Source organism: Emydura macquarii, unplaced genomic scaffold (genome assembly GCF_026122565.2).
Source record: "Emydura macquarii macquarii isolate MOO-44397 ecotype Brisbane River unplaced genomic scaffold, CSIRO-AGI_Emac_v2 contig_1483, whole genome shotgun sequence".
NCBI lineage: Eukaryota > Metazoa > Chordata > Testudines > Chelidae > Emydura > Emydura macquarii.
The window spans coordinates 17588058-17597381 of NW_027131620.1; the positions used below are offsets into that span (position 1 = coordinate 17588058).

At 47.6% G+C, this 9324-nt stretch overlaps 1 protein-coding gene across 1 annotated transcript; it reads right to left on the reverse strand.

Moving 5' to 3' along the window:
- Positions 1–4567: 4567 nt before the first annotated feature.
- LOC137157378 (WAP four-disulfide core domain protein 12-like) lies at positions 4568–8724 on the reverse strand. The gene is made up of 4 exons (XM_067554648.1): positions 8643–8724; positions 6700–6840; positions 5521–5664; positions 4568–4703 (listed from the first exon to the last, which is right to left on the reverse strand). The coding sequence occupies exons 1-4, from the start codon at positions 8722–8724 to the stop codon at positions 4699–4701; spliced, it is 372 nt and encodes a 123-aa protein (XP_067410749.1). The 3' UTR covers positions 4568–4698.
- Between the last annotated feature and the right edge of the window lie 600 nt (positions 8725–9324).

The window sequence follows — 9324 nt, forward strand, 5'->3', positions numbered from 1 at the left end:
AAGTCCTGTAGCTCAAGGATTAGTAGCCAAACCCGTGACCCTTGTTTCAGTTACTTGGAGCTACTCAGGTGGAGCAAAGTAGCCAGCAAGGTGACCTAAAGGGGCAGCTGAGGATTCGCCCAATGGGGAAGAATCCATAGGTGGCATTCAGCTGGTGTAGCCAGCCATTGCCACCCACTCCACCAGCCTCTGCGTAGAGGGTAGAGAGGGGCAGTTTCAGGGCTGGAAGGGGGTGGAAACAGAACACTGCGCTCCTTGGTTGGCAGAGTGATTTCTGGCTGACACAACGTGGAGCAGCTCTCTGGCTGTTCTAAATTCTGCCAGAGGCTGTGTCAGCCCCGAGGGCAGAGGAGCAGCAAGGTGGCTTAAAGACACATTTGTCCCTCTACACACCCCATTTGAAGATGCAGCCCCAGGAGCTCCCAGCCATGGCGATCGTAGCGCCGCCAGGGTCAGCGTGACATTTTATTTCTCACAGTATTTAATTTGTGCTGCTGGGAGCTGTTGGGTTGAGCTTGTTATACTTATGAAATAAACTGCAGGATCTTATTCAGGGGACAAGGCAGTATGCTGCGTTTATTATGAATACAGAAAATATTTGAAAAAGCAGTTGCCTAAAACACACACACACACACACACAGTCCTGCAGGAAGGATATAATTACCAGTCCCTGTGTTGCCCGAGCTGAATCACTGGCCAGGTGATTCAGACATGAGGGTGGAGCCAGGCTCTGTCGGTCGCGACACGGTGCTTCTTGGGGTTTGCAGAATGAGCCCAAAGTCCAGGTTTCTTCATCCCATTTTTATACTTAACCATTCCCATTCGGATCTATGGGTTTTGTCATGTCAGATAGTCTCCTTGTTTGATGTAATTATCAATTACGTTTGATATCGCAAGTGTGACAGCTTTCCCATTATTCTTTCATTCCTGTTTCACACTTTGTCTTGTTCCTGTCCTTGGGTGTTAACCCCCCTGTTTTCCGGAGTTATCTTGATCTTTGGCCATCTGGGTTGTAAAAGTTCTTTAAACAAAAGCATCTTCTCTCCCTCCTGCCCTTGGAGACTGAGAACCATTACCTCAGCAATTACTTCCTCATCGTCTTATCTCAGCAGACTCAGATTGCATTCACTCCTCATTCATACTTACTAAAAATTATTATAATGTACCAATGTAATGGAATAAAAATGTCTTATACTTACTAACATAATAAAATCCTTATACCTACACCAATTTTATTAATACCAATTTTACTAAAAAGAAATAAAAGAAATCTTATTTGCTCTCTCATTGCCCCATAATTTACACATCAACCACATTCCTGATACTCGTTGGGCACTTTCCTTCACTTATAAATGATCACAATTAGATTTCAGGATGTTCCCAAACAGGCCCCCAATGTGTCATAAATGTTAAATCACAAAATGTTTAGGCAGGATGTTCCCACTCATATGTTCAAGCAGTCAATTATCATAGTGGAGCCTAGGGTGGCATGAACAAACAGTCAATGTGTCCGGAACATCCCTATCTACAATGCCTGATTTTGTTCTTTCGCAGTGTGAGGATTAACCCTTAAGCTTCAAATACGTATCCATGGTCCGGGCCTGCTCTGGTTCAGGCCTACATCACAGTGCTGGGGCCTACAAGCTCTCCCCTTGGCTGAAGTCTCTAATTGTCCAGAGCCTGTGAAAGGCGATGGGGTGTCACTGTGACCTTTAAGCACGTCAGGAAAGAAACTTCTGAGTGGAGTTAAAGAATTGGTGTGAGCGGAGTTTGTGTGGAACAAAAGAATGGCTGAGTGGGGCCTTTCAAGGCAGCTGCAGTGAGGTTACCAAAATGCTAGAACAGCAGAGTAGACTCTTCTCAAGATGAGAGGACGTGGCCGCATCTGGGCTACTGGAAAATTGTGTTGACTGGGCACTTTTCTTGGGACAAAGTTGCCATGTTTGCTGGACATTTCTTCTCAGAGGAGCATTTGGCAATTTATTCAGCTTGGGAGGAGCTGCGGGCAGCTTCAACCTCCCCATATCATCCAGTGTGACCATCATGGGCACTAAGGGCTGAGACCCAGGCGCTCAACAGACTTCCTTCTCCTGATCCTGAAAGGTGTCCTCAGGAGACCAGCTGAGGGATGAACAAAATGAACTTACAATCTCCCTGGCTGTACCTGAGCAGCTCTGAGGTATGAACCTAAGGTGCCTTCTGTTCCTCCCTCTCTGGCATGGCAGCTGCAACTCCACCTTGTTACTCCTGACTCTTCTCTGTCTCTCCCTTTTTGACGTCTGTCTAATAAAAGCCTGGCTGACTCACTTTGAGAAATCTACCCTTGCAACACTCTGCTGCAACCAGTATAGCAAGCTACAAACCATACCAAGCAATCTGGTCATAGTAGAAACTTCACTAGTACCAACTGGCCAGAGGAAAATATTAATAATAGTAAGTTTTAGCCACAGATATCCAAGTGGGGTGAGTGCATGGGAGTGATTAATTGGCTCATGTGTCATGTGCTGGGGCCATGATCTTCCAGCAACAGACCTGCAGCTGTCAGACAGAAGCTGCATTTTCTTCCTCTTTTGCTTTTCTTTTCTCACTCCTCCTCGGTGTGCATTTGTCTTAAGGTGCAGCAGGATTGGACTTTACCAGCTGAATCAAAGAGCTGAGAGCCACCATCTGAAACTAATCCTTTTTCTGTCTAAGCAAAGATATTTAATGCCACTTAAGAGTCTTTTAAGTAAAGGATTTTATCCACCCTTAAAGAAGCATGAAATAGAGAAAAGATGTAACTCTCCTTTTTAATCCTGATTATATTATTTGCTCTCTGAGAAAGACATCTTAGATGTTTGACTCTCCAGGCCTAAGATTTCCATTCAGGTTCATTTAACCAGGACCTGTCAAAAAATTTCCATCAAAACTTTATTTCAGTGAAATATTGGGTTTTAGACAAAATGAAAATTTTTATGGAGCGTATTTGCTTTCCTCTATAATTTTTGAGTTTTCATTGAACAGCCAATTTCATCTCCAAATTTTCAATGTTCATTGTCAGGTTTCAATTTCAGTTTGTGGGTTTCCAATGAAAAGTCAAAATTTTTCACTGAGAATTATGAAAATTTAAAAAAACATTGTGGAAATTTTCCACAAAATCCCCTCCCCCCATTTTTCAAACACTTCTGCATTTAACAGCCATTGAAGGTACCTAATGCTGAATATTGCCCTATGCAAGGACTGTTGTTAAAGCTGTGCAGCACCAAGCACCCAGGTGTACTGAGTAGGATTCCAGTGGAGGGATCACATCTGTCTCCTTCCCTATTAGCAAATCGGACCTTTCTCCCTAAGTCCAAATAGCAGGTACTGTGCATTACTGCAGACATTGACTGCTGATGCTACAATATACTGCCTGTGTCAGTGTGATCTGCTTTGTGGATGCTCTGATACTTCTCTTGAAGAGTGCCAGGGATGAAAATTCCCAGGGAGGCTGAGGCATATGAAACATCACAGCTCACCTCCCACCTCCACGATACCTCAGTGGACAGGGGAGCTGACCTGGCAGAGCCTACTACCCATCAGGCCAACTCCCCTATCCCCTTATGGTTAGCAACGTTTCTCAATAATGCCCATATAACTCAACGAGCCGTCTGTTCCCTCTCTCAAAGCTGTTCTCTCTGAGACGGCCTGTTCGCCTGGCAGGTCAGAGATGCAGCGTTTTCTAACTGGTTTAGGGTAACTTGAAAACAGTTTCTCTCTCTCCCCCCATTTGTTTTTAAACAGGGCACCTTTTATTTTGCTCACAGAGGGGTTGGTGCAGATGGAGGGCGTGTGGGATGAAGCCAGGGTGGGCGGGAGTTCCTGCCTTAATCCTGGCCTTTCAGGGGCGCAGTTGTGGAGTTCTGGGTGCAAATCCCTATGACTGTTAGCAGATGTTGGTTCTGCTTCTGAATGTGTGTGTGTGACGTCAGCATTATTTATTTAACATGAGCCTTGAGACGGTGACGCACACTCAATTAAATCGAGGGGGAGGCGAGTTGGGTTCTTTCTCAGCCCCAGCAGGGGCTGATTGGTGCAGACCGTGCATGTGTCTGTGCAATGTGTCTATTTGTGATGGGCTGAGGGGTCAATTTCAGGAGGATTTTCAGCCCTTTGTTATTGGGGGAGGGTTGAAGAAGGATTCTGCTGAGCAGGATGCCTCATAGAGGGAGTTTAAGGGCTTTGTGTTCAGTGGCTCCTTGATTTTGAATGGGGCCTTGTGTATCTCTGATAGTAAAAGACGTTTGGAGCAGGGCAGTTTAGATCCCAGACCAAGCTCCTAACTGACACCCCTTGCGACATCTGCCTAGAGATATTGTCAGGAAATTTTTCTCTGGCAGTAAAAAGATTATTTGGTCCCGTTTCTACAATAACTGACTCGGGAACTTAAGTAATCAACCACATTCACTTCCCCATCTACCAACTGGCCTCACACCCCTGGTTATTGCCATTCATTAATTCGTTATTAATAGATTGGTCAATAAACAACTGAAGGAGAGCTGATGAGACTCAGTAATCCCAACAGCAAAGCTGAGGCATAAACAAGTTTATTTGTAACCATGCTAAAGGCTCCATTCCAGCCCCTATATACAGCCTGCAGGGATTGGGAGAGTCCAGGACGCAGGAATCTGGATCAGCACTGTCCTTGGGATGCCCTCGGCCTGTCCAGGAAGCAGGGAGTTACACTGGAAAAAGAAAAAGTGATCAGAGGCACCATGAGGAAATCTTGCTCTGTACAAACTCAGCTGCCCATGGCCAGCCTTGGCAGAAAACCAGTAGGGTCCAGCTACAGTCCTGGCTTAGGGGTTACACGGTTCTCAGCTGTACAGGACTGTGTCTTGTACCGGGATGCACACAGTCTCTGTGTAGCCCATAAGAGGCAGCCATATCCTGTCAGTCTCCATAATGTACGTGGCAGATGGCAGTCTGCCTAGCAATACCTAGTTATGTGTGTGCTGGAGAGCTGAGCTTATAAAGAATGAGCCCTGCCCACAAACAAAGTCTTCTGCCTGCATCCTCAGGATCCCAGCATTACAGAATTCATAGTGGAAGAGGATTTTCCCCATTCCCCTCCTGGCAGAGCCCTCCAGCACCCTCTCTCAGGCTTGCCTCCTCCTCCTTGTCTCTCGCACTACCATCTCTACTGTCATCTCCCAGATGGGCCCTACACAGGGTCAGAGTACACAGGGGGTGTGTAAGTGTATTGAGAGACCATTGGATTTGAAATCTAGTCAGTTTCAGGTTTAGCAGATACTTGTCCCCAGAATCCCAGCGTAACGAGTGCTGGGGAGGCCGGGAGGCTAAGGACCCTAGTGCATGGCAGCTAAAGCAGCATGTTCTGAGTCCGGACATGAGCTCTGGTCAGTCCAGTGCTCTGGGTCTGCAGCTCAGAGCAGTATTTCCCTTCCTGAGGGCGGGTGCCCTTCTGGCTCATCTGGAACAGGGTGTGAGCTCATTGCAGAGCTGTATTGACATGACTCAGATGTTAGAGGAGATGGGTACCATTCTCAGGCCAAACACAAGCTTTCCCACAGCCAGTGTCACAACACTTCTTGTTTTCTGGACACTTGCTGTCCTTTTCACAGCGGTTCGGAGGATTGAGCATGGGACAGACTCCAGTGATGGCTGGACAAGTCCCAGGTGTGTCTGCAAGAGAAGAAATTAATAGTATTGAAAAACTCCTACGTGATTCATTGAGCATCAATATGTGGTGCCACCTAGCTGATCTTACCTAGCTCTCCATCATGCACCCTGTACCCTGCTAGCTGGGCGAACACAGGATGTCGCCATATTTGCCATATTAGTGACTGTGCTCAGTAACTCTCCATGTTACTGGGTAAGACTCTGATGAAACACCCTGGACTTTCTTCTGGACTCCACTGAAGGCCCTCTGTGCCTGGGCTGGGAGTGTATAGGGATCTCCCCGCTGGGCAGTATCTCCTCTGAGACAGGGCCAGTGGAATGGCTTGATGCCAGCCCCCTTTGCAGCTGCTGTCATAGGTGTGGCTGGAGAAGGGACAGGTGAATTGAATGCTATTCCTGGCTATGCTTGCTGCTGGCAGATGGCTCCTTATGGGCCTCCCTTGAATATGCTGAGTCCATGCATCTGCCTTTGGAATCCAGGAAGCGCAGAGATACCTCCACCCCGTGCGCTTCACCCCCTGGGCTGAGCCCAGAATAGGGGTCCTGAGTGCTGTGCGGTCCCGTCACTGGAGACCTGACGCCTGGATATGGGGGGACTGGAGGAAGATGGGCCCAGGCAGGACTGGAGTCAGTCCCCTGCACACACATTCAACCCCAGCCTCCAGGTACCATGGACTCCCATTGCAAACATAGACACTGCTGCATCCTCATGAGGTTGAAACTATCATCTTGGGTGTTGGGTCTGTCCAGCTGTACCCGTTGTTACTCTGGATGCAGTTTGAAACTGCTGCTCATAACCCAACCCAACCCAGATAGCTTGTCTGACTCAGCGCCTGGCTCTCCCCAAACCCTCGCGACTCCGCTAGACTGCTGGAATTCCTTCTCTGAGCACCACAGGGACTTTTCTGTCCCTTGGACTCCCCAAAGGCACCTGCCCAAGATCTCGCTAATCCTGCAGACAACTCCTGGCTAGTCTGGAGGGGGGAGAGATTTCCCCGGCATGAGACCCTGCATGTTGGCATGCGAGGTCTAACTTACTTTCTGCTGGTTCTACGCAGCGCATGGCACAATGGCAATAACAGCACTTCTTCTGTTCCTTGCAGTCAGAATCCATGGTGCACTCATCAGGTTCTGCCTGAATGCACCTTATGTAACCTGGCGGGCAGGTCCCAGCTTTCACTGTGCCTGAAAAAAGTCAAAATCTGAGCACCCTGCTATTGCCTGAGGGGTTGTTGATTGCCATCCACCCGGCAGTGAGGCCCGGCAGGCTAGTCGCAATGTCTATCACTGCCTGCTCAGCAGCAGAATTCAAGATTTGAACAACAGCGACTAGTCACCACACAGGGCTATGCTGCCTAGCTCTGGATGTTGCTGATTCCAATCTTCAACAGCAGCAGGAAGGGCTACTGTGCCCCAGGTCCTTTGTGATGGAAGGGAAAAGAGGATGGAACGTGAGCACTCCTCACTCCACAGCTGCTATCACTGCACTAGCTTTCCACCAGGCACTGGGCCTAATCTGAGGTCCTGGTCTTGATCCACAAGGCTCTCAATGGACTGGGATCACTCAGATATTCTCTCTCCTTCCATGACCAAAAGCTGTAACCAATCCTCAGGGATGATTTTTCAGCAACAAAGTTGAGACTAATAAGAGTGGGAGAGAGAGAGAATTTTCAGTGGCCAGCTCATGGCAGTAGAGTCCCTCCCCTCCCGCAAAAGCTAATGCACAGCCAGAATCCTTGCGGCCTTCATAATAAAATCCAGGATTCACCTATTTCACACGGGGTTTCCCATTGAAAAACAAAAGACACATCTCAGCCCTAACTCTAGGATCTTGGTTCATATGTAGAACATCTGTTTGGATTTACATAGGATTATTAGCAGGCTCCGAAAGATTAGCTTTTTATCGGTAAATGTCACTAAACGTTGATTTCACTGTACACACAAAGCAAGAAAAATATGTTCATCAGAAATAACTGAAATTTTCAGATGAGCAAAGTAAGAAAAATGAGACCTTGAGAGCTGATTAGAGTTTGATTTAAGGATATTTACTTTGTACATTTTGACATGTGATGTTGACAATTTGTGTTTTAAGGGTTACACAGCTTTGACTTTTTGAATCTCAATGTCTACTGTCAGTAAATAGTTATTGGCTGACTCCCCCACCCTCTTATTTTTCCACAACTGTGAAAATGTAACTAGATAAAAATTGAAAATAATACTTTAGAAATAAACATCAATATTATCTGTCAAAATTATATAGAAATGAAAATCAAATTCTGCCAAGCCTACTTGTTCTGAGCTCAGATCTGATGGTGAGGAGCACAGTATAACTATCGCGATGCATATCTGTCTTCAGCTTTTCTGTACTGCCTCGTGCCATGGGATCTTAGCATTGTTCGATAAAGAGACACAGGAGACATACAGATGGGGAGAGATTTCTGGGAGAACTTCTTTAGTGAACAAAATAGTTTCTCCCCTTCCTCACTGGGAAAGTTAGATTGGGAGATAAGGGAGCCCAGGCCCAGGGTCAGCTCATGGACACATTTAACTCCAGGGCCTTCGTACCCAGGGGAATTAGACACAATCCACCACTGTCCGCTTAGAGTAAATGCCACAGAATAGGGAGTCTGCCTATCTGTCACTGTGGTTTGAGCAGGCTCAGGGGTCACAAAGGGGCTGCTCCTTTCCTAGATCTACAAAGCAATTGTGAGCCCAGAATGTTGGATGCAGCCATCAAAGGGTTAAAATCTGTCTTTAAGATTGATTGGCAGATCAGGGCCCTCTCCTTTAGGCATGCAGTCTGCAAATAAGGCAAAATATTGCCCTGCCAGGTTCCAAATGGGACATCTTCAGCTGCTGCCCTGGAGGGGTTACAGCACAGGGACCCCTGTTAAACTCCTGCTCTCTGTCCTCCAGTGGGATCGCAGCCTGCTGCCCTCTGGCCTGGGGTAGGATTGGAGGCAGCCACTCTCTTTACTAACCTTGCCTCAGCCCACATGCAGACGGCAGCTCCGTCCAGATGGTGAGGAGCCCCATGAGGAGGAAGACGCCCACTGACTTCATAGTGCTGTTGGAGAGCTGGGTCTGAATGCCCAGAGCTGAGCCAGCTGGGATTTAAATGCTGCCGGGGTTGGGTTGGGGAGGGAGGGGAAGGTGGAGGTGCTTGGGTGCCTGCCTGCATTCTGCCCTTTCCTTGTCCATTTCACAACCAGGTTCACGTGTCTGTCCCGACCATTCTTAGGGAAGAAAAAAAATGCCCCAAAACCCTTCCATGCTGCAAGGGGAGTTTTTACATTACTCAAGAGCAGCTGGGACAATGGCCTCCACTGTTTGGCCCTTTCTGCACCAGCCTGACATTAGCATGATCCTGAAGTGTTTCAAGCAGCAGTTTTCCCTGGGCGCGGGGCCCCTTACTGGCATTGGATGGATCCATCAGCATGGTATTTCCTTCCCATGTTAATGAAGCTGAGTATTTAATGGCTGACAGAGAACCAGGCATTGTTAGGCCCAATCCATCATTGCCCAGTGGCACCTTTATGCCAAGCTCTGCACAGGGAAATCCCTCAGCACAGAAGGCAACGGAGCCAGCCTTACAGAGCAGAGCCAGCCTTGCAACAGCCCGAGATGCTTGGGAAATTCAGGGACAGTCTGGGGATGGAGCAG